This window comes from Macrobrachium rosenbergii, chromosome 7, assembly GCF_040412425.1.
Source record: "Macrobrachium rosenbergii isolate ZJJX-2024 chromosome 7, ASM4041242v1, whole genome shotgun sequence".
Classification (NCBI taxonomy): Eukaryota; Metazoa; Arthropoda; class Malacostraca; order Decapoda; family Palaemonidae; genus Macrobrachium; species Macrobrachium rosenbergii.
The window spans coordinates 9,802,172-9,827,500 of NC_089747.1; the positions used below are offsets into that span (position 1 = coordinate 9,802,172).

Sequence of the window (25,329 nt, forward strand, 5' to 3'; positions counted from 1 at the left end):
TGTCACTGTTATTATCATCACTTTTGTTGCTACAGATGCAGTTGTCACAGCAAAAAGCAAAATATACATAAAAACTACTTCTGCAGTGGGTATGCGTCTATGCCCACTGTAGGTTTACATTATCTGAATAAACTTTTACCCATGAGTAGCAAGTCGTCCAGTTAGCTGGAGAATTTTATAAGTCAAAGTGAAACTCGCCTTCTATCGTTACCTACTGGTAGCTACATATCTTTTTAAACAATATATCATGTAGTCCGTAAAATCTAATACCTTCAAATTTTCTATCTTTATTTTTTGTATTTATTGTTATACTTACGGTACAGACTTAAGCGAAGCCTGTTGGATTTGTAAGTCTTGTACTCCATTCCCTCGCTCAGGAGGATGCTGGCTCTGTTGAAGAAGAAGGATCTTAAGGAGTTGTCGTTTGGACTTTTCGATTTCAGATATTTCATTTATCTTTAGATGTAGATATATATATATATATATATATATATATATATATATATATATATATATATATATATATATATATATATATATATATATCATTGCAAGATAGGGGTGAGTGGCGTAGTGTGGAAAGAGGGTAGATGAGGTGCTGATTCAGCAGTCAACAGTGAGTGCTGTTTTGTCTTTCTCTGGAGCCACCAGTTACCTATTAGTTTAAGTGGTGTATCGGCATAACAATGTATTTTATATATATATATATATATATATATATATATATATATATATATATATATATATATATATATATATATATATATATATATAGACTGCAGAGGCTATCGTTCCTGCTGTCAGCAAATGCATAAGGATGAGGTTGCTAGCCTCATGCCCTCCTCCACCCTGCTGCCGCTCAATGTTGGGTAATTGGAACTTCAAAAGTTCACGGGAAAATGCAGTGCATTACTACCCTAAAACAATTCACCTTGTATTTTAATAATTTATTCATATTTTTGTTGATTTATTAATTTATCTATGTTTCTAATAACTGTTCTCTTGTTGTATGTCGTATTATCTTCTGTAACTTCTTTCAAATGAACGCCATATTCTTTGGGAGCTTGAATTTCAAGCCATGGCCCCTGAAGGCTTGTTCTGAATAATAATAATAATAATAATAATAATAATAATAATAATAATAATAATAATAATAATAATTTTAATTTTTCAGCTTTCCAAAAGAGGAAAAGGACACCATCAGAACAGAAAAGGAGTATTCATTAATAATAATAATAATAATAATAATAATAATAATAATAATAATAATAATAGTAATAATAATTATAATAATAAGTACTATTGTTATTTATTATTTCAGTAGATGAAACATCCACATGAAACAGCACGCCAAAGGGACCACTGACTTGAAATTCAAGCTTCCAAAGAATGTTGGTTTCAACTGCCCACCACAGACCCCACATTGCAGCGGTAAGTGATCTTGATGCAGAGCCCGTGATTTTTCATCGCCCTGGGGAAGAGGCGAACCCGCGACTTCAGAGCGGCATGCCACGACACTAACAATAATAATAATAATAATAATAATAATAATGCTACTTGCCAATAATCACTTACACAAACTCGATAGTGCCAACGTTAGTCTCAGGGGCCATCCAGGTGAAGGTCAGGTTAGCCAGCCTCACGGGCGCCGCTTCGCTGACGACGGTGTTCTCGTTCTGCTTGCCCTTGGGGCACGTGAGGAACTCCCCTCGACTGGGCACCGTCATGAACCTGCCGACGATCTCGGTGTTGCCCGTGATCTTCCTCGCCTGGATCATGAAGCCGTTGAAGTAGGTCGGCCCCTGGAGGGTCACTGGGACCAGAAAGAATTCGGAGGTGAGGATACGGTCGATAATTTGGGAGGTAGATTATGAGGAAATAGTCAATAATTTGGGAGGTAGATTATGAGGAAATGATCAATAATTTGCGAGGCAGATTATAAGTGAGGACATGGTAAATAATTTGGGAGGTAGATTATGAGGAAATGATAAATAACTTGGGAGGCAGATTATAAGTAAGGACATGATAAATAATTCGGGAGATAGATTATGAGTCAGGACGTGATAAATAATATGAGAGGTAGATTATGAGTGAGGAAATGGTAATATAAATAATGTGGGAGGTAGATTATAAGTGAGGAAATGGTAAGTAATGTAAATAATGTGGGAGGTAGATTATAAGTGAGGAAATGATAAATAAAATAAATAATGTGGGAGGTAGATTATAAGTGAGGACATGGTAAATCATTTGCGAGGTAGATGAGGATTTCATCTCATTCCCTCCCTACTAATTTCAGTCTCCTCCTTATTCCTTTCTTACCACATTGCTAATTACTAATTAGACAATATAAAATGCTTAATTAGTTTTGTGACATCTTAATAATGAAGTGTATGGCTCATATGCCTCCCTAATTAATTTGTCCTCAAGAAGGGTTGAAAATTAGAGCAAAGTAAAGTTGGAGAAGATGGATAGCTAGGTGGGGAGGGGCCGAAATAAATGGACGAAAGTTATGGCATCGTAGCTGAAAGGATGTTACATGCATTGAACCCTCTATACCACATGCAGTGTGCCGACCAAGGCACACCGTAGGCAGTACAGTTCGCTTAGGGGAAAGAGAGAAAATAACAAATAAATAAGGACGAATAAAAAATGTTCACGTAAATAGATCATCTGAAAATAGAAGTAAGTTAATTAATCGAATACAAAAGGTATAGTTATCCAGTATTACAGTTAAATAAAAGTAATAATCCTTGCTTGTTACTTGACTCCTTGAACGTATTTTTTTTATAATCCTTTTGCTTTTACACTTTAGTGCGCTTACTTGTTGATCTGTGTCTCTATGTAAAAGATGTTAAATGATAAATAATAATAGTTTTTCTTTCATACAACTTTACGCCTGGAAAGTAGTGCAGTTGCAGTGTGTTACTGGCAATTGAAGCCGCTGTTAAATTATTTCAGCCTCCTGTCAGTTCATCCACTTCGATCAACAAAGTTGTATTGCGTGAGTTTTTTTTTTTTTTTTCAAATCTTGTCGATTCCTGTGTGTTTGTCATTTGATCTTTTCCCATTCATTCAGCTGCACTTGATGATATAATCGTTCTTCTCCTCTTATTTCGTAATTCTGCATCAATTCAAGTGTATGAATCAAGAATACAATAGTGTCTTTGTCTTATTTCGTAATTGTGCATCCATTCAGGTGTATGAATCAAAGATGCGATGGCGTCTTTCGCGCTAGCACGTTGGATCATTGAAAAAGTGAAAAGAAATGTCAAGAGAACTTTATTTCTTGGTGGAAATATTCTACGTTGATATTGATTAAAAACAATTATCATCTATGAGTGAAATTGTATCCGTGAATAAATATGCTTATGTGTGTGTGTGTTTTATATATATATATATATATATATATATATATATATATATATATATATATATATATATATATATATATATATATATATATATATATATATATATATATATATATATTATATATATGTGTGTGTAATATATATCTTAAAACCTTCGTTATTATTGGATAGACAGTAGAAGAAATAGCTATTTGAAGTTCCCTTACCACCAGATCAGTGATGAATTCATAATTTCTTAGATTCTTATGGAGAGAGAGAGAGAGAGAGAGAGAGAGAGAGAGAGAGAGAGAGAGAGAGAGAGAGAGAGAGAGAGAGGAGGGACGTCTGCTGCGTTATATATACTGTAGAAACCGATAATCTCTTCCGGCAAAGGGCAACAAACTCTCCAGCTTTCAGACAACTTTTTTTTTATTACGCTTCAGACTTAAACTTAGGTCGCACTGCTCTAGTTAGTTTTCTGTAAAAGAAAACTATTGTGCCGGTTTTGTTTGTCCGTCCGCTTTATTTTTCTGTCCGCCCTCAGATCTTAAAAACTACTGAGGCTAGAGGGCTGCAAATTGGTATGTTGATCATCCACCCTCCAGTCATCAACATACCAAAGTGTAGCCCTCTAGCCTCAGTAGTTTTTATTTTATTTAAGGTTAAAGTTAGCCATAATCGTGCATCTGGCAACGATATAGGACAGGCCTCCACCGGCCGGTGATTAAAGTTTCATGGGCCGCAGCTCATACGGCATTATACCGAGACCACCGAAAGATTGACCCATTTTCGGTGGCATTGATTATACGATGTACAGAAAATTCGATTTTTTACTTGTTTTCCTGGCTCTTATTGTATGTAAATATTCGTTTATTGATGATTTAATTTCCTCTTTTTTAGCTTTTTTTTCACAAGTTAATTTGGAGCCCCAGTCAAGCTTGTTCCATACCAAAATTTGACAGTTTTGAATAAAATTTACAGTTCTTTAGTCTTGTTTTGTAATCATTGTTGTTCAATTTGAATAATAATAATAATAATAATAATAATAATAATAATAATAATAATAACAACAACAACAACAACAGGAGTCCCTCTTTTAGGGCAGTGTTCTCAAAAACAATTGCTGTTTCAAGGCCATTTAGCTTGTAGAAAGTCTTCTCTATTCTTCTTATATTCTTCTCGTCTGAAGGCTGGTGGTTTGATAAATTTCCAAAGGACACAGAAAGATATTCTGCATGTCCTTTAGGAAATTAATAATAAATTTCCTTTGGAAATTTATTATACCACCTACATGCAAACGAGAGGAGTGTAATAAGAAGAATAGAGAAGACCCTCTACAAGCTAAATGGCGTTGAAACAGCAATTGTTAAAAATAATAACAATAATAATAATAATTGGTGCGGAATTGGTTAACAGTATAATGGCGTGGGATTTTGAATAATAATAATAATAATAATAGTCAGGAATTTGTTTTCCGTAATTTACAAAGAAGGAGAAATGTTTGAGTCCCAATGCTTATCTTTGTACGTGCAAATATTCCTAAAACTGATACCTAATCCGATCTCATTGGTACATATAACCTGTCTTTGGTGTCAAATTAAGTTCATTAAGTATTTTGATAAATCTGTTAGATATATAATATGTGACTGTCCTTTCAAATACATTTCAAATAATAAGGCTTCCTGAGTAGTATTTTATTGTATGTCCTTTGAAGGAGAAGCAGAAAATGTGATTAAAATTTTTATATATTCAGGTATTTCCCATGCTTATTCCTCATGGTGGCACAGCTCGGGTATTCGTTGCTTTAAATGTACTCGTATTAATATAAGTCAAAATTAGCCGTCTGCTGCGAAATGAAGTGCTTACCTGGTCGAAATATGGTGCATATTAGAAATGTCGTCATTGCCAAAAAAAAAAAAAAAAGTGAAATTTGAAAGTTTCGTGCATTATATTTTGATAAAAATGCTGATGAAAGTATGTTTCTGCAGTATTAAAGTTTTATATTAAATAACTATTTATAACGAAAATACCAATATAGATCTGCCTTCATAAGACAAGCTACCTCAGCCTTTCCTGGAGGAGTCGCTGCAGTAGGCGAAAACTTAATTTTTTAAGGAAATTTCGTTAAAAAGATCTGCCTTTAAAAGCTAAGATAACCAGCAGTGTATTCTAGAAAAAAAAACAAGTAAAAAATGCCCCGAAGTTTCTTTGGCGCAATCGAGTTTTCTGTACAGCGTATAATCAAGGGCACCGAAAATAGATCTATCTTTCGGTGGTCTCGGTATAATGCTGCATGAGCCGCGTCCCATCAAACTTTAACCACGGGCCGGTGGTGGCCTGTCCTATATTGTTGCCAGACGCACGATTATGGCTTACTTTTACCTTTAATAAAATAAAAACTGCTGACTAGAGGGCTGCATTTTGGTATGTTTGATGACTGGAGGGTGAATAATCAACATACCAATTTGCAGCCCTCTAGCCTCTGTAGTTTTTAATATCTGAGGGCGGACAGAAAAAGTGCGGACGGACAGACAAAGCCGGCACAATAGTTTTCTTTTACAGAAAACTAATTGCACCTGAAGGTGAAAACCTACTGTTTTTGATAATATTTAAACAAGAATACAGTTAAAGATCTGCTTTGAAAAGCCAAGATATAGCTGTTTGCCCGAGCAGGAATACAATGGACTATTCTAGACGTCGACAGGTAAACATTTAATCAAAGAAGTTAAAACCTTGAGCCATCCGCGTGCCTTCCTGGAAGGAATGCCTTTGAGCCTTCCCAGAAACGGCTCGGGAGACAGAAATGTAGTAATATAATCTCACAATCTCTTCCTCCCCGTAAATGTCAGCGAGCCACCTACGCTCACGAAGAGTTACATGCTACCTTCTGTCAACCTTTGTTGGTTGTGATTTTGGGATGGTTTTTGTCATTTCTTCGGCAGTCAGAGCTGTTTAAATGGCACTGGGAAATCTGTCAGGCGGAGTTGTCCCGTATTTCAGCAGAAAATTTAAAATTCATTGAAGTGCGAACACTTGACGTTAACTATTGTTATTCCAGCGTTTGTCATTCACGTCTTTTCATCCATTTCTTCTCGCTAATCTTTGGTTATTTTTCACTATTCTTGCAGACACCATGACGAGCCTTCACTTGGCGGCATTTGAATCAGCTTCAGCAACAGGAAGTCTTCAAATCTTTTTCACAATTACTTTCGGGAGATGAAGTTCAGGAGATTAAATTTCGGCGACATCGGCAGCAAGGATGGATAGCGGAGGTAAGTAGGTCAAGGATCAGGATTTTGGGGGGGGTGGTAGTAGTGCAGTACTCTACTCCAGGCGGTGGAGAGACAGACAGACAGACAGACATCATTACAGCTTCATGGATCACATAGATAAGTGCAGTAGCACTCCAAGCCTTGGAAGAAGAAGAAAAAGAAGAGGAAGAGAGAGAGAGAGAGAGAGAGAGAGAGAGAGAGAGAGAGAGAGAGATCATCGCAGCTTCATGGATCGCGTAGGTAAGTAGGTCCAGGACCAGGATTTTGTGGGAGTAACAGTAGTACTCCCGGCTGTGGCTAGAGAGAGAGAGAGAGAGAGAGAGAGAGAGAGAGAGAGAGAGAGAGAGGGCATCATCACAGCTTCATGAGATTCCGAAAGGTTATAGCGGAATTCCGCTTGAATATCTTACAACCTGTTCTAGTAACCTTCTAAGCGAACGTGTGGAGTCGGTGGACGAGGGTGTCACAGCCGGGAAAAGGACGCTATCGATTCGGAGGCTGATAAAAAAAAATTTATATATATAAAAGCTAGAAAGTCATGCCTGCTGCCTTTCCTGAAGTATTGCTGCTTTTACACTGATGCGCCGTTGGTGAATTTTTTACATATAATTTTTTTTTAAATCGTAATAAGTAGTCTCAGATTGACTGACATTTGATGTCGACGAGAATCAGTGTGTATGTATTAATGGCAACGGTAGATGGAATTGCATTATGCTCAACGCAGCAGCTGTTTGTTTTCGCACGGTGACTTCGTTTGTTATTTTATATATATATATATATATATATATATATATATATATATATATATATATATATATATATATATATATATATATATATATATATATAATATATATATATATATATATATATATATATATATATATATATATATATATATATATATGTATATATATATATATATATATATATTATATATATTTATATATATACAGTATATATATATATATATATATATATATATATATATATATATATATATATATATATATATATATAAATGGTTATGTTGTCTTTCTAGAAAATCAATTTAGGAGGAATAGGATAGCCAGAAGACGTAAAATTGCAGACATTATTATTTCTTAGAAAGCTCGGCTGTGCCTCTGTTATATTCTAAGAAATAATGATGTCTGCAATTTTACCACGTCCTCTGGCTATCCTGTTCCTCCTCTTATAATATATATATATATATATATATATATATATATATATATATATATATATATATATATATATATATATATATATATATATATATATATATATATATATATATATTCTTGAAACCAACATTTTATGTCTGTAGTCTGACCATTAATAAGAGGTTTCGTTTTCCTCTGCTTCTCTTATTTCCCATATATGTCGATATCACTGTATATTTTCTTTAATCCAAGGAGAGAGAGAGAGAGAGAGAGAGAAGTTTCATTTTCTTCTGCTTTCTTTTATTTTCCGTATAAAGTATGTCGATATCATTGTTTTTACTTCATCCAAGGAGAGAGAGAGAGAGAGAGAGAGAGAGAGAGAGAGAGAGAGAGAGAGAGAGAGAGAGAACCCTAGCCATGACGTGACCATACGCTGACTTATCATGGGAATTGTTTACTGTAATAGAGAAGACTAGCCGCTGCAGCCTAGCAACCAATTAAATAATAGAGAAATCCATCACAGTCCAGTGCAGTCAGCTGAACGAAAGATATGCAATAATCCACTAGGAAATAAAAACGTGTTCCATCACTAGTGTGTCTCGACTAGAAGTCGTTTTTCAGTCAGCTACGCCTTGTTCTGCTTATTAAGTGGCGATATTGCAAAGGACTTTGTTACCAACCCTGTGATTTATGAATAAGTGAATTCTGACTGACTAATATGCTTAAAGAAGGAAATGTCAGTCTGAGGGCGAAAGAAAGTCTTAGAATATTCTAATGGACATTTGAAAGCAAGGCTTTACTTCCCTGCTATGCAACGTAGACCAGTATCGTTAATGAATTATTAGCAAAGTAAGCTGCACAAAATTAGAAGCACATTGTAATTTTTTACGAATTATAATTATGTTAATCAATCCAGAAGATGTCAAGTCCCGTGATTCCAGAAGCTTGATGATTTTACAGTTTTAGATGCTAATAACATTGTGAATTATTTTCATTGTTAATAACTGAGGTTGTTTTGATAACAGTTTTTGATGTTAATGTCAATGAAGCATCGGATTTTTGTGACAAGCTTCTTACGCAGTCATTAACGCTGATAAATTAATCTCACGTTTCTTTATAAAACGTTAAATCCCGATAGAAATAAATAATAAATACTTTATGTGAAATTGGGATATTAATCAAAAACATTTTTACCAGAGTTAGACATGGAAGCTTAATCTTTCTTGCAAATTCTTGTTTTTTATTTATCAGTTTATTTATTTATTTATTTATTTATTTTTTTTTTTTTTTGCTCTGGCGAGTTGGTTTACATTTAAGCAGCGAGATATATATGATACCAGTGAACCCTTGCAGTCAGAAATATTGCCACTTTATTACTGTTTCAACTTCAGTACCTCCAAAATGTCAGTGAACTTAGGTAGAAAATTATTTGTAGGTGAAAATGATCCCTTGTCTTGGCACCCTGGTATAAAGGAAAGTAATTGCTGAGCAGTAAATGAAACTAATTTTATATATTATATATATATATATATATATATATATATATATATATATATATATATATATATATATATATATCATGCCGTCTGAAATTAGGTTAACGTGCTTTAATGCCCAGGTCTGAAAGACTTATCAATAAACTAAATCCCATTGAAAAGGCAATTTAATCTCAAGTTTGCGTCACTCGAAAAAAAAAATTTATATATCTAATTTTGGGAATGTCTTTGCTTCTAGATAATTTCAGCTCGTCAGTTTGACCTTTTATTTGAGAAATGTAGCTTTCTAGAACATACTGTAATAAACATCAATTATTCGCTTTAAAATGACACTAAAATGAGCGTGTTATCATGAAGCCTAAATTCACACAGACCTATCAAAGAAATGTATTGCTTAACAAGTTCTCGTTGAGAATTATGAAAATTTTGTCACGCTTCTTTCCATTTTAATGCATACTAACTTTTATAAATAGCAGTAAATCATAAGAAAGACATTTTTATATCTGTAATCATTTATTTTTTGGGAATTTTATTTGTTAATTTGCGTTTTGATCTAAAAGTGATAAATGAAAACTATTCAGCTTTAAAACAAAACCAAATGAATTATCCTAATATGAAAGCTAACTTTACAGAGACCGATCAAGAACAGCCATAATATAAAGTTCAAACGTGGTTAATGAGAGATAGGTACTTTACGGTCACGAGAGAAAGAGGATATTATATAAATTAAACGAGTTCTGACCTAACTTAAAATTTCCTTAATTCCAAGTTTCTGCTTATTTGACTTCCTTGAATTTAGTCTTTCACTAAATTCCAACTTAAGAGGGCACGTCTCTGATATAATTGTTCCTTCGTATCGAAAAGACTCAACCTCATTCATCCTTTCTCTATTATTTCAGCCCTTGTAGCATGTGCCATCAAATTTGCTATCCTTAGGTTCTCCTTCAGGGAGTGGAATTACAAACCTATTACTCAGACCATGCGGCAACTTTCACTGCGCGCGGAAATGAAGCAGTGATATTGTTGTTGACCCCAAATGAAAGAAGCTTCATTTTATTTAACAGATCATTTCTTCTTCTAAGGGATCCAAAGCTTTCACTATGTTATTTTGTATTCAATTCTAGTCTCAAAATATGGACACCAGGGTAGCAGTGACACGAAATCATTGTATATTACTCTCCTGATAGTACTCTTAGACCCTTAGCATCACGCACACATACACACACACACGCACACACACATACATGTATGTGTGCGTGTGTAGCAGAGAGGGAGAGAGAGGAGGAGGAGGAGGAGGGCAAGACGGGCAAATGAATCGGAATTTTTTTTCTTGAAGTGTTTGAGATGGATTAAGAAATCCTTCAGATAAATATAACCTGTGAAATTTAGGAAAAAGTCCGATAAAAAAAAGATGAAATATTATGCAATTACAAAAAGCCCAGCGTTATACAGTAGAATGACTTCTCTTGGAGGAACTAAGACGATACAACTTTCAAAAGACTCAGGGGGAAGACAGCCAAAGACGATATCGCTGTTGCTTGCCGTTCGAGAGAAATGCGAGCAGCTCATACGTCATTGTTTTTATTGATTGGCGACTGATGCTCGACTCACATCATTCGTCGAAGAGAGGCAGCGTCTGGTGACGTCGAGACGCCACGTGGACGCAGGAGGTTCGTCGAATATGAGATTGTCTATGCACGATTCATCAGAAAGCATCTGTCTCGTCCCGCGGAGCCTTCTACCTATTCTTCTTCTTCTTCCTCACCTTCTTCTTCTTCTTCTTCTTCTTCTTCTTCTTCTCTCTGGGAATTATTGGGTCAGTAAGTCTGGAGGCTTCTTCCGATTCCCCCAGCGGCGTCGGCGTGATGCTGAGAAATGTCGTATGTGTGGAAGGCGATGATGTGAAAGGTTATGCTGTGTATTAGTCAACTCTTTTTCTGCTTATTGAAAGTAGGGAAGGGAATTCCACTCCATTTATAGCATGAGGATAAACCTTAGAGTGGTTAGTCTTTCCAGCTCTCTTCGTCTTCCTTTTCAGACTCTCTCTCTCTCTCTCTCTCTCTCTCTCTCTCTCTCTCTCTCTCTCTCTCTCTCACACACAACCGGGAGGCATTTTCCCGAGATGTAACCGAGTACCGGGACCTTTCCCTGAAAAAAGCTGGGCGCCATGTCTTAAAAACTAACCATAGAATTTTCTTGAAAATAATCTCATTATGTTTCCCAAATCCCAAATTACTCTGGAGGCGTTAACGTATCATAACCTAACCTAACCCAAATTACACTAGAGGTACTAACCTAACCTAACCTAAGGACATGGCAAAAAAACTGGGGCTGGTGCAGTACTAGTATACATCTCAGGAATCTGCAACCGGAAGCTCAGGATTTGATCAGAGATGGTTAGTACTTGAACAGAAAAACTAGGACAAAATAAATCATATATTTTCTGTTGTAGTTTTCGGTAGAATATAATCTGCTGCGTACATCTGTACGTATGGATGCCTACCCATGTGTAAATATAGGGACATCCCAAAATCTTTGAAACAGAAAACTGTATATTGGCACTGGATCGCAATTTAAACTGAAACGTGTGCAATTCTATCATTAGAAATTCAGTTTAGTAGGAGAACTTGTATTTTCGATGCATCTTGAATGTATTTTATTATGTTCAACAACATCATGTTTATTTCTAGTAACTTGAAAAGAGAGAAAGAACTTCAGCTCTGTTCTACAAGAGAGAAACATTTATAACTATATATTCTTTCTGCTGACTAGCTGACTGAATTAGCAGCCAGCAGACATAAACTGGTTTGCCTCGAAGCACATGAACGATATAAAAATTGTCTTCGCTCCCTTTGCCAGACCTAGTTCTGGGAACACGGGAAACGCTAATTTAGGAGAGCGACCTTTCCATTAAATGTCAGTGTCTCTAGAAAACCGTCTGAAATTCAGTCACCTCTGGTCTATGTCAGATTTGATAGAGGTTTAGACAGAGACACAGAAGGACATATGTGGACGAGTTTTACTGGGTCTTGTTTCTTTATGCAGATCAGGAAGAAGAAGAAGAAACATAATCTCTGTCTGCTAGATAATTCTGCCAAAAAAAAAATTTTTAATCCCAAATAAAAGGAATTGTGCAATTGATGAAATCAGACATGAGAATGGTACCCAGCGACTTAAAGAAATCTATCAATGAATGTCCTCATACTTCCTAAGCATTTCTAGTTCCAGGTCATTAGACCAAACATTCATAAATCAATCAACCTTCCTAATCATGCCTCGAACATAGCAGATCTTCTTTTCAAGAAATAATTCCAGACTGACTTGCATGCGCCTATCATTAACCTGAATCTTTCATAACCTTTTGCATAATTTTCTCTGGCGATCAACAAGACGTCGGAACTCACTCGCATGTGCTTTTCATTTATTTACCAGTCAGCCACAAATCTACCAACCTATCATTTTATCTTTTTAGCTTGCAGTTATTGCATTATTGTCATTTGGTTTGTCAGCTTATTAGATAAAGAGCGAGAAGAGGAATATTTGAGAAAACTCGGGAATTCAGATATCAGCTACTGACAGTGATTTAGATCGTCAAAATTACTTGATTGCTGATATATACTTTCATGAAATGATGGAATGCGACTAGCCATTATTTAAAAACTTATCGAAGGCTGTTTGAAATACAGCTGGAGATCAGGTCCTTAAAATAAATACCAGACATCGCATGGTTGTATGTCTGTATTTAAAGTACGTATATGAGTATGTGCGTATGGATATATATATGTATATATGTGTGGATGTTTGTATACATATCCACATACATATGTATGTATATTATATATATGTATATATATATATATATATATATATATATATATATATATATATATATATATATATTATATATATATGAATATATATATAAATATATATATATATATATATATATATATATATATATATATATATATATACATACACATATGTGTGTTATGCCTTTTTTGCCGATATTTCCTAATCCTAATCTAATTCTCCCAACCCTTCCCCATCACACAAAGATAAAACAATTTGTTCTAACACAGTAACATTACATTTAAATATTCATGTTGCATGCTCCATAAAAGCCTATCTTAATGTGGTATTCTCAACCAACTTCCAGAGCTTACGGGTTTTTTCTCTAAGGAAAGTCAGGTGAAATATTAATCGCGACGCAGCATAAAAAGACGCTCGATCGTGCAAACTTCATGGTGGCCAAAAATGAGGAGCCTTCAGCCAGACCTCCTCCCTTTAGCAAGATTCTGATTCTGAAGAATCAAAAAACTAAGTTAAGCAGAAACTCGTTTCGTTATTCGATGATGTCCTTCGTTGTTCAGGACCACCCTTCGACCCTCCTTTGCTTGTTTCTGTTTTTTTAGGGCCTGGGCTAGAAAAAAGGATTTTAAAGTGGGTGGCTTTGGAAAGAAATTCATAACCTCGGTTATTATTGTTTGTAATGTAATTATGTAGAATAACACATTACAGGAGACTTAAGATGGAACCGAATGGTCAATATACAGCCCATTACGTTTCTTGAATTCCATTCTTTTCAGTAACTTCGCATTACTTTCTGTTTATTTTTTCGGTAACAATATATTCTAGAATCTTTGTGAAGCACGTTAGTTTATTTTCTGTATGTTTTCTAGAACTTCCTAGGATTTTTTTTTCGTTTATTTTTCTACCCTGTAACATCCTTGTAGAATTTTTGACCAATGTCCTCGACTTTTTTTAAAGACTCCAGTTATACCTGAATAATTTTGAGTCTCTCAACTGTATTTTTAATTTCTTTAATATTTAATATTGAGCCTCACGCGGTGCTTTTATTATCCCGGCATCAGAGTGATTACGAGCATAAAGGGAAGCTAGGAATGGAAAATGATTATAATTAGGTGTGGCGGTATTTTGCAGCGAGATCTGCTTAGAACTGTTGTTAGATTCCAGGCAGCTTCCACTTCTCGGATAAAGTGAGATACTGCAAACATTCCAAAGGTGATGATTTACGCTGCCATGACACTAAAAACAAAAGTAGGATTTAGTCTTAATATAATACTTGCTTTAGCGTGTGTGTGTGTGTGTGTGTGTGTGTGTGTGTGTGTGTGTGTGTGTGTGTGTGTGTACATGGGGTATTCTTTCTATTTTGTTTAACATATTGTTTTTTCTAAGTGTATTGTAAACTAAGTTGGTCACGTGACTTATGTTCTGGAAATTTTTACTGTCCCTGCTGTAAATAATCTACATTTGTGTAAGTAGCCCTGATGTTTTAGTTCGTTTTTGTTTCCCTTATGCAGAATGACATAGGAGTCCTGATAATGTGGTTGATTCATAGAGAGAGAGAGAGGAGAAAGGTGAATCGATACAAGCATTTTAAGGAAAAACTTAATCAGATGTTTTCAAAGTTCGCCGTACATCTTGATGGCCGACACAGCAGGTTCTTCCATGATTCATCGCACTCGTGTCTACAGTAGTTTTCACAAGCAATTTATTTGTCTTTGTATTTCACTGCATATCTCGTCAACATCTCTGAGTGAAGGAAGAAGCTCGTGATTCAGGTTGGTATCCCGTAGGGTGGTAGTGCCGTCTGTGTACTTCACGTGGTGCACTGTAGGCATTACTTAAGGTTCTTTGCAGCATCTGTTCGGACCCTAGCAGCAACCCCGTTCAATCCTTTTACTGTACCTCTGTTCGTGCTCTCTTTCTTCCATCTTACTTTCCATTCTCTCCTAACGATTGTTTCAAAGTGTAACCGCGAGGTTTTCCTCCTGTTACACCTTGCAAACCTTTTCATTCTCAGTTTCCCTTTCCTTTCGGCACTGAGTGACCTTATAGGTCTCAGTGATTGGCCTTTGGCCTAAGTACTATATACCATTCCAGTCCATTTATGGTGGTGTTTGCATTCCAGATTCCCACGAACTAAATACCTGGGTGCGATCGATACAAGTTACGTCGACCTCTCCGAGCATTTGCAAATTAGAGGCTTTGAGAAAGAAATTAGACCACAGGCGGTGGATTTGGATCGGGCAAAGCTATGGTCGTGGTTTTGCCCTGACGATTACGGGATGGATATCTATGATGTTTGTTATGGAGAGGCTCTGGAAATATCCGATAATCTATGTGGCATAATATCCATGACGGTACCTTTTTCCGATAGCCCGTTCACGCAAAGGAAACTACAGTTTGGCTAAGTGCTGGAACATTATCCGTTTCCAAAGTAGGCTATTGGACGAGTTAGGATTTTGGTATTACAGGTGAGAATTTCGCAAAATCTAGCTGCCCAGATCAAGTTAGGCCACGGCAAGAAGGGGGAGCGTCGACTAATTTCCCGGATGGGTGACGACGAAGCTCTTTCATAAACAAACAAACCATAATGATTTAGAAAACACAGACGAAAGCAAGTCGATTCACCAATCACTTTTGCTGGCATTTATTCATACATTTTCACAAACCATAAAGAATAAAAATTAATGCTTGAATAGGCCTCAAGAGCCATCATCCCTAGCCTTTCGATTTATCATTGCTTTACAAAAGCTTAACTCGAAAAATTAAACAATTTATTACAAATTCAACTCCACGTATTCATAAAGAATGCAGAAAGGACAGTTTCCAATACACCATAGTTGCCAAAATCTTACAGTAGAATGTCTACTCGTACCTACGTTATCCATATCCGGTTGGAAGGCAAGGAGATACAAAGGCGCAGAGATTGCAATCATAATTAAGAATGCATTGGGTGCTACATCAAACATTATATCACTGATATGACTACAAGATGACTAATAAAAATAGCTTATAAGTAACGTTGTAAGCATGAAAGAGTATCACTGATATGACTACAAGGTGACTAATAAAAGTAGCTTATAAGTAACGTTGTAAGCATTAAAGAATATCACTGATATGACTACAAGATGACTAATAAAAGTAGCTTATAAGTAACGTTGTAAGCATGAAAGAGTATCACTGATATGACTACAAGATGACTAATAAAAGTAGTTTATAAGTAACGTTGTAAGCATTAAAGAGGTCGCTGTTGTTGTTGAATAAGCAGGCCTTGTACCAGTACGGGCTCTTGCTCCTGGATCCATACAGATGCAGTATTTAACATCCTATACCTTCCGTATGACCTTGACCTCATTTTTCAATCTGTTTTAGTTCATTTTCGTGACCTCGTTGAAATGTTTTTGTTTGACTTCATACACTGAAGCATCTGAGCACAAATACTTTACTATTTAAAATTTTATGACCTTGACCTTCTACATGAAATTACCCCTCGTTTGATGACCTTGAACTTCCATATGACCTTGACCTCATATTTCTTGATTCTGCATTCAGCTCATTTTTCATATAGCTGCATACGTAGATGCGTCATGGCATGAAGGCTTTAATCATGACAAAATTTACATGACCTCGACCTTTTATTTGAACTTTACCTGACCTTGACCTTTTGTTTAACCTTTATCTCGCATTTCTTGATTACAGCATGCATCTTGGCACGGACATTTTAACGGCTCAGTTCCGATGTAACTTCCAAAGTGCCTTCTTTAAACTTTCCTGTATCGGGTTGTGGAAAAAACTGTAACCCTTGGCGGGACATATCTGTAGATGATGTAAAATTGTCCAATTTTTGACGCCCGATGAAACCCTGTAACGATTTAACCTGTCTCCTACCAGACGGTTTTCTATACGATCGCCGTTTCATCTGGTGAAACCATGATTGCCGTCAGTGCACCTCATGCGGTACACTGTAGGCATTACTGAAGATTCTTTGCAGCGTGCCTTCGGCCCCTAGCTGCAACCCCTTTCGTTCTTTTTACTGTACCTCCTTTCATATTCTCTTTCTTCCATCTTACTTTCCAGCCTCTCCTAACAATTTATTCATAGTGCAACTGCGAGGTTCTCCTCCTGTTACAAGTTTCAAACCTTTTTAATGTCACTTTCCGTTTCAGCGCTGAATGACCTCATAGGTCCCAGCGCCTTGTCTTTGGCCTAAATTCTATATCCAGTTCCAGTTCTACTAATATCTCCGAGTTGCCGAGCAATTTGGAGAAGGAGAGGAAGAATCGCCGGGGAGGCAGAGACGGCCTAAATTTATCTTTAAATTCCAAGAATTTCGGTACAAGATTCAAATGCCAAAATTCCATCCCAATATAACCTTTATTCCGAGGTATCTGAAGGTTCTTGACCAACTTACATTCCCTCATGAATAAATGCCGCGACGAGATTCAAACTTTTGTGTCCGGGGGGACTCGGAGAAGCCGATTAAAGTATCATGATCGATTTCCTATAGAAGGTTTAATAAGGAATTTGACCCCCTTTAGCTCAGGTATTTATAAGGTCTCGGGATTTGACGGAGCGGAGATTGGGGGTAAAAGAAATTCAAAAGTTGTTGCGAAAGTTCCGAGAGCCTTCTTCCATTTTTGCCAAATTATTTTGTTGATCGTGGAAGAAGCTGTAATCATTTACATTTTAGTTTTCTTAAAAGAAAACTATTGTGCCGACTTTGCCTGTCCGTCCGCACTTTTTTCTGTCCGCACTTTTCTGCCCGTCCTCAGATCTTAAAAACTACTGAGGCTAGAGGGCTGCAAATTGGTATGTTGATCATCCACCCTCCAATCATCAAACATAACAAATTGCAGCCCTCTAGCCTCATTAGTTTTTATTTTAAGGTTAAATTTAGCCATAATCGTGCTTTTGGCAACGAAATAGGACAGGCCACCACGGCCGGCTGAGAGTTTCATGGGCGGCGGCTCATACAGCATTATACGGAGACCACCGAAAGATAGATCTTTTTCGGTAGCCTTGATTATACGCTGTACAGAAAACTCGATTGCGCCGAAAAAAAACTTCGGCGCATTATTTACATTTTTGTTTTGGCAGATGCTTTTTGGCTCAAAATATTCGCTTGAAGAACGAAGTTCTTTTTAATTAATACGAAAGTGGTTTAATTGATAATATCGACAAGAGTAATGATTATTAACATTTTTATCAGGGCCGTTGCTTGCAATATTGTTCGTGGCAGCAGCAGTAATTGTAATAGTAGTATGATTATGAATAACGTCATTTGAGTTCAAAATTCTGTTCAGCAAGACATTTTAACTTTACTAGTTTAAAAAGAAAAAAAAGTGCTATGTATGTATTTTCGGATTATCCTTTTGAATTATGTCGTCTTCATAACTGGTTTCGCGACAGACATTTATCACGGACATTCTACTCCTAGTTGGGGGCGGGCGGGGGGCGCCGGGTGGGGACGTTCCATTGGCCCACACTGGGAGGCCCAAATTCGGAACGACGACCTCTTATTCATAACCGAAATGGTTGGTTGTCTTTCACGTGTTTGGGAGCCTCTCACTTTCCCCTAAGTGAAAAAAAAAAAAAAAAAGGTCCTTCCCTCTTTTAGTGTTTGTGGGGACCTGTCATTGTGCAACAAAAATTCTAGGGCCAGATGCGAGTTTTAATGGGAGGAGAATATAGTAATTAAAGCGTAGATATATCTTTCTCAAAACACAGAGAACGGACCTGTACTTGATGCAAGTTAGGATGTATTTCAATTTAAGCGCTGTGTGTGGGTGTATGTATGTATGTAAACTGTACGCATATCGCCTACTTATATAAATTAATATTATTCCAGTATGGGTGATTTCAAAAGCATTATTCTGATAACCCACTTCGTATTAAGACCTGCGCACAAGTGGTAATAGAATTCATGATATTTCAATTGATAGTCCACTATAAACAGGCGTTTTCCGAATTCAAACAGTTCATTGATTCTTCCAGTGTAGAAATTATAAACCAGACGGCTACATAAAGCAGTATTGCTTTGCTGCATTTCTGTTTAAGCTTTGACATAAGAGAGGTAAAACAGTCCTGTGCCTGAGGTCTCTGATTGACTGAATGTGCAGAGATTCTATAAATATCCCTCGACGGAAACAAATAAAAAAACAAAAACAAAACAAAAGATATTGATGGAACTCACTGAATATAATGTTAGAATTGCTTGATATTGAACGTAAAAAGTTTCAGATAACTCGGGTGCAACAGCAATGTAATGATGCGATACTTAAGATAAACGTTTATTAATTAGTCACATATCCAATTATATATGTGAATGTTATCATAGAAGATCACGATAAGGTGTCTCTTGCTTTTGCACGTATTTATACTTATACTGTATATGACTTGAATCCAACATCCGTATTCATTGGATAAATGCCAGGGACAAGTTTTTAGAGCTGACAGTGTTGCCGCGACATCGGATTTATGGAGTGCCGCTCTCCTGCCGCCTATATCCTACACTGTAGCTCACCAGTGTCCTGCAGGACCTACAGGACTGTTGTGAGCTGGGAGGGAGACTTCTTGCCCGACTGAAAGAGTTCTACAGAATTGTTGTAGGAAATAAGAAAAAAATAAGATAGAAGATATATATATATATATATATATATATATATATATATATATATATATATATATATATATATATATATTTATATATATTTATATATATATATAAATATATAGTGTATAATTATATGCATGTATGTATTTATATATATATTTATATATACATGTATAAATATAAATATATATATATATATATATATATATATATATATATATATATATATATATATATATATATATATATATATATATGTGTGTGTGTGTGTATTTGAAACGTGACTCCCAAATCATGGTATGCCCATCTAGGAACGGTCTATGTAAAGTTAGTTTTCATGGCAAGATACACTTATTTTGGTATAGTTTTGATTCTTAAATGCATTAATTTATCGCAGTATGTTCAAGCAACTAAAAATAAAAGGTCAAGTTATCGCGTTAAAGTTCGCCAAAATAAAGAATCTCCAAAATATGTTTGCGGAAAATTATCCACAAAAAATTAAGAAATGATATATAAATTTATTTTTGCACCGTGTAAGACTTCGAGAACTTTCCATTACAGTTATGCACAGTTGACTGTACTTTGTGTTAGCGATTGTGCAGGAAAGAAAGCATATTACCATAATTTTGACGGTATGGTTAATCTTCTATTTTATCGAAAAGCGTGAGACCAAAACAAAAATTATTTTTACCTTTACTTAAATCCTTGCTTACATCTATTAGCCATCTGTTAGCATTCCAGCAGCAAATAGATTTAAAATAGATTATATAAAACTAGCAGTAGGAAAATCATAAATTTTGCCCGTCATTTTTGACAGCACAGATATTATACTAATAGATTACACATTCATGTTCTTCCAGACTTTGTTCTGCATCTGCTTTCTGTAATACGACATCTCAGATGTTTTCTTGTTAATTTTTTTATATTATCTTGCAATTGTGTGAGCATATTTGCATGTTTAGGTAAATGCAATCACAGTACTTCCATTATCCGGAAAAATCACCATAAGGATAAATAGAAAAAAGTTAGTCTCAGTGCAACTACTTTATTATACTGAACGTCAAATATGACAGGATTATCAGAGCAGTTATTTCTTTTCTTTTTTTTTTATTGGCTAAGCCGTTCGTGCCGAGCAAAGATGAATAACTCAGACTCGTGAAATGAGAACCGATAAGTCGGCGAGGAACAAGGCCAAAGAAAAGGCATCTTCTCGAGTAACTGAACTAAAATCTTATAGATTAACGTCAAGTGTCCTTGGAGAATGGTTTTCTTCAAGGGGTGGGGGAATTAAGAGGAAGACGTCCCATAAATATTTTGAAGACGTTTGCCCAAATGGCCACACGGCTCTACCGGGCGGTGGTGGGTTGGGGGAGACGGTGATGTTTGGGAGGCGGGGGGAGGTGGGGATGGGGGATGTTGTCCAGCCCTCCACATTGTTATTTGAGGCAGAAGATATACTGAGCCATGCGTTGGGGTTGCTTTGTATCTACTTTTGTTTTAGTTCCTGTTCCAGAAGGAAGTATAACAAATGCCCTTTTAGGGGGAGATACGTGGAGGAAGTTCAAGGTGAAAACTGGAATCACAGAACAGGAATAGCAAGGTTTCGCGCGATAGGCCGTATTTGCACATGGTAAACGAGAACCCTCCTCTCCATCAATCTTGCTGCTCCAAGGGATTGCTTGGACCAGATTATTTGCCTACAGAATTTCTAAATGCTACAGAAGACCCATGCTATCCGACAGGTAGCAGAGTGGACACATTCAATGAAAGTCGTATTTTCTAACTGAACGTAAAATTTAAATTTTTATGAGCTTCCTGGGTGTATTCGTATGCGAACCGTAGAATCCACGTATATTGCTACATGTAAGAGACTTGTAACCGTTGCTTATAATAACTGGCTATAGAGAAGAAATGATAGATGCCCTAAAGCTTTCAGAAAAACTTTTCTTTAAAGATGTGGAAGTGCATTGGCGAGTGAAAATTGTTAAATCACAGAAAGTTCCTGTCGAACTATAACTCAAGAATCAATATTTGAAACTTTGCGTTTGAAAAATTTTATTGAAATTTTGTTAAAAGACAACAAAAATGTTGCCAAAACACATCTTCGGAACAAAATCTTTTTCTTTGAGTAGTGCGCAGACGAAACCCAACCCACTTCTTAAGTTTCACTAAAGTTCAATACCCGATAAATATACATTTTGCTTTATGAAGCATTGAGAGGCATAGATAAAAATGTCAGAGAAAATTATGCAAAAGAAATTTTTTCGGATGATTCTTCTTCTTCTTCTTTTTCTTTTAACGTGCTTTTATTCCCATTTTTGTATGGGGTACGCACGATGCCTTCTTTTGAAGGACTTTTTTGATTTGGCATAGACCTGATCGGCTGCCCTGCCTGACATCGCTTAGACCCAGGTACGTTGACCCAACGCTCTTTCTTCCCAGCAGCGAGAGTTAGTGAGGGCGAGGAGTTCGAGACGTGTGAGATGTTTGTTATGTTTTTAGAAGGTGTTGTAGTGGCTTTGTTTTTTGTGTGTGTATTTAGTCTGTAACATCCATTTGCTTTTTAAAACCTCTTTACATATATAATCCCGGGATGTCTACACGATAGGTTCAGCCGGCTGCGGGTTTGAACCCGCGCCACAGACTCTCTACGAAGTCCGAAGCTGTTGCTGTATGAGCCACCGAGGCTCTTCAGTTTCGGATGATTAGTGTAAGAAAATGTCGTGTTAATCGACTCTGAATTCTGAATTCCAGAAGGCAAACGGTGTAACGGATGAAAGAAATCTTTTTAGATATTGAGAAGATTTTGAAATTATTTTGGAAGTAAGAACACGGAGTCAGTTACCTTAGTAATTGTGACGCATTGTAACGTCAGTTTGCCTTTTTAGTAAATCAGTTCGTAGACGGGAGAGCCCAGTACCCTTTGCCGTGAGAGAATGTTGGGATATTTGCCCTTAAAGGAAATCATATCATCAAACGATGAATCGTTGTTTTGCGAGATATGATACACTGAAGAGTCTTGACTTTTTGATAATATTCAAGCATTGAAACTAATCGCTAAAGATGGAATCTCAATATATCAAGGCATGTCTGATACCTCCCGTCTCTTCGACAGTTGCCTCATGTTATGATGGCAGCTGAGTATTTGCCTGTTAAACGGTAAAAACTTACATGGCCTCTAACTTATCTTAATCTAAAATTTACGAAAACTCCAGCGATTTCCAAGATACGATACCAATCATCAGTGAAATTCCAGGCATTATAAGTCATGATATAGGATCAAGCTTTTCATATGCTTCACCCCGTAGTGAGGTAGTGCCTTCAGTGCACCTCATGTGCTGCACTGTAGGCATTACTTAAGGTTCTTCGTCTTTTCGGCCTCTAGTTTCAACCCCTTTCATTCCTTTAACCGTACCTCCGCTCATATTCTCTTTCTTCCATCTTACATTCCACCCTCTCCTAACAATTGACGCACAGTGCAACTGCGAGGTTTTCCTCCTGTTACAACTATCAAACCTTTTTATTGTCAATTTCCGTTTCAGCGTTGAATGACATCATAGGTACCAGCGCTTGGCCTTTTTCCTAAAGTCTATATTCTATTGTAATCAAATGCTTCAGATGAAAAAAAGACAAGCAAATATAAGCACGACATCGCCAGTCATAAAATGTGAATCCTAACAACGATTTCCGAGTCATACGACATCTCGTTTTCATGAACGTCGGTAAACTTCGAAGAAGAGACGACATCATAAATGTCGGCCGAGAAACTTGTCGTCGCTTCTTCATGAATAAGTCTTGAGAAAATTCTGTCTAAGGATGAAGCACGGCGATGGTAAAGTTTAGACGAATGCCACACGGCGTCAGAGGAGTTTTTGTAATCCAACGGGGATGGCGATGGAAGGCTTATGGCGTGTGTGCGAGGAATGGTTTTAGTGCTTCCGGATACTTCATTCTCTCTCTCTCTCTCTCTCTCTCTCTCTCTCTCTCTCTCTCTCTCTCTCTCTCTCTCTTTATGAGTTTTGTAATCTAACTGGATTGAAGGCTTATGGCGTGTGTACGAGAAATGGTTTCAATGCTTCCGGATACTTCATTCTCTCTCTCTCTCTCCATTTATGAGATTTTGTAAATTAACTGGATGGAAGGCTTATGGCGGTGTATACTGGTTTCAGTGTTTCCGATACTCTCTCTCTCTCTCTCTCTCTCTCTCTCTATTTATGAGTTTTTGTAATTAACTGGATAGAAGGCTTATGGCGGTGTATACGAGAAATGGTTTCAGTGTTTCCGGATACTTCATTCTCTCTCTCTCTCTCTCTCTCTCTCTCTCTCTCTCTCTCTCTCTCTCTCTCTCTCTCTCTCGTCTGATTTTCTCCAGCAATCTTCTCTTATAACCTATCTTCTTTTTCAAAGGCAAAAGGTTTATCGCTCCATTAGTTGTGAATTCCTTTTCCTTTTTGTTTTTGGTTGTTTCTTCTGGATTGGGCAAGGAAAGGGCATTAGGGTGCCAGTTCCATTGGCATCTGCGCTTCAGAGTTTGAGGAATAATGATCTACCATAGAAAAAGATTTCAAGATCACGACTTTTCTACGAAAAACAGTCAAGCGTTTATATGCGATTGGTACTTGGGGTATTCAGTAAATAGTCACTCCTCTCTCTCTCTCTCTCTCTCTCTCTCTCTCTCTCTCTCTCTCTCTCTCTCTCCGAGACTTCTAACATGAACTGTGAGTGTGTGTGTGTGTGTGTGTGTGTGTGTGTGTGTGTGTGTGTGTGTATGTTTGTGTGAGTTGTGCCTCTATAAAACCTAAGAAACGACTGAAGTATGGCATTAGAGCACCCTGCTCTAACAAAGGACAGTTATAGAATTTAGAGAATTCTGTGACAATAGAGCATTCTTTTTATGTCTAAACCAGCAGGACTTACTTCTGAATTGCTCATTTATAGCCCACCCCTGAAAAATACAAGAATAAGAAGGGGACTGGAAAGAAAGTTGGTTTTTAGCTTTAAGGAATCTGTTGATCGGTCTCTTGAAGGAAAGAATTATCCCGTAGGGGGGTTAGTGTCGTCAGTGCTCCTCATGTGGCGCGCTGTAGACATTACTGAAGGGTCCTTGCAGCGTGCATTCAGCCCCTAGCTGTAATCCCTTTCATTCCTTTTACTCTACCTCCGTTCATATTCTCCTTCTCCCATCTGACTTTCCACCCTCCCTATCAGTTTCATATTGAAACTGTGAGATTTTCCTCCTGTTACACCTTTCAAATTTCTAAACTGTCAATATCCCTTTCAGCTCTGAATGACCTCATAGGTCCCAGTGATTGGCCATTGGCCTAAATTCTATATTCTCTTCTCTCTTCAAAGGAAAGAAGTAATGGCTAAAGATAGTGGCATCTCGTTGGGCAGCAGTCAAGACCCGAGATCGTCCTTTGGTGGAAAAATGACTCCACCCAATTTCTTGAAAAAGTCCGTCATGCCTCTGTTGACCTATGCAATTTATGTTGTACCTGGTGATTAGTCAACTGTGGTGGTTAGCATTCAGAACGAAGGCGATTGTGGTCACACTACCTCTAAGGCATTGTTGGAAATATTTGTATATATGTAATTATATAAATATATGTATATATATATAGGTAT

General features: G+C 36.7%; 1 protein-coding gene across 1 annotated transcript in view; it reads right to left on the minus strand.

Annotated features, from left to right (window-relative positions):
• The window catches only part of LOC136839954 (uncharacterized), a 63,705-nt gene that overhangs the window by 18,573 nt on the left and 19,803 nt on the right, over positions 1-25,329 (minus strand). Inside the window, exons 2-3 of the mRNA XM_067106228.1 lie at positions 1,576-1,813; positions 317-390 (exon numbers count right to left, since the gene is read on the minus strand). Coding sequence (XP_066962329.1) covers positions 317-390; positions 1,576-1,813 — 312 coding nt within the window. The remainder of the gene's footprint in view (positions 1-316; positions 391-1,575; positions 1,814-25,329) is intronic.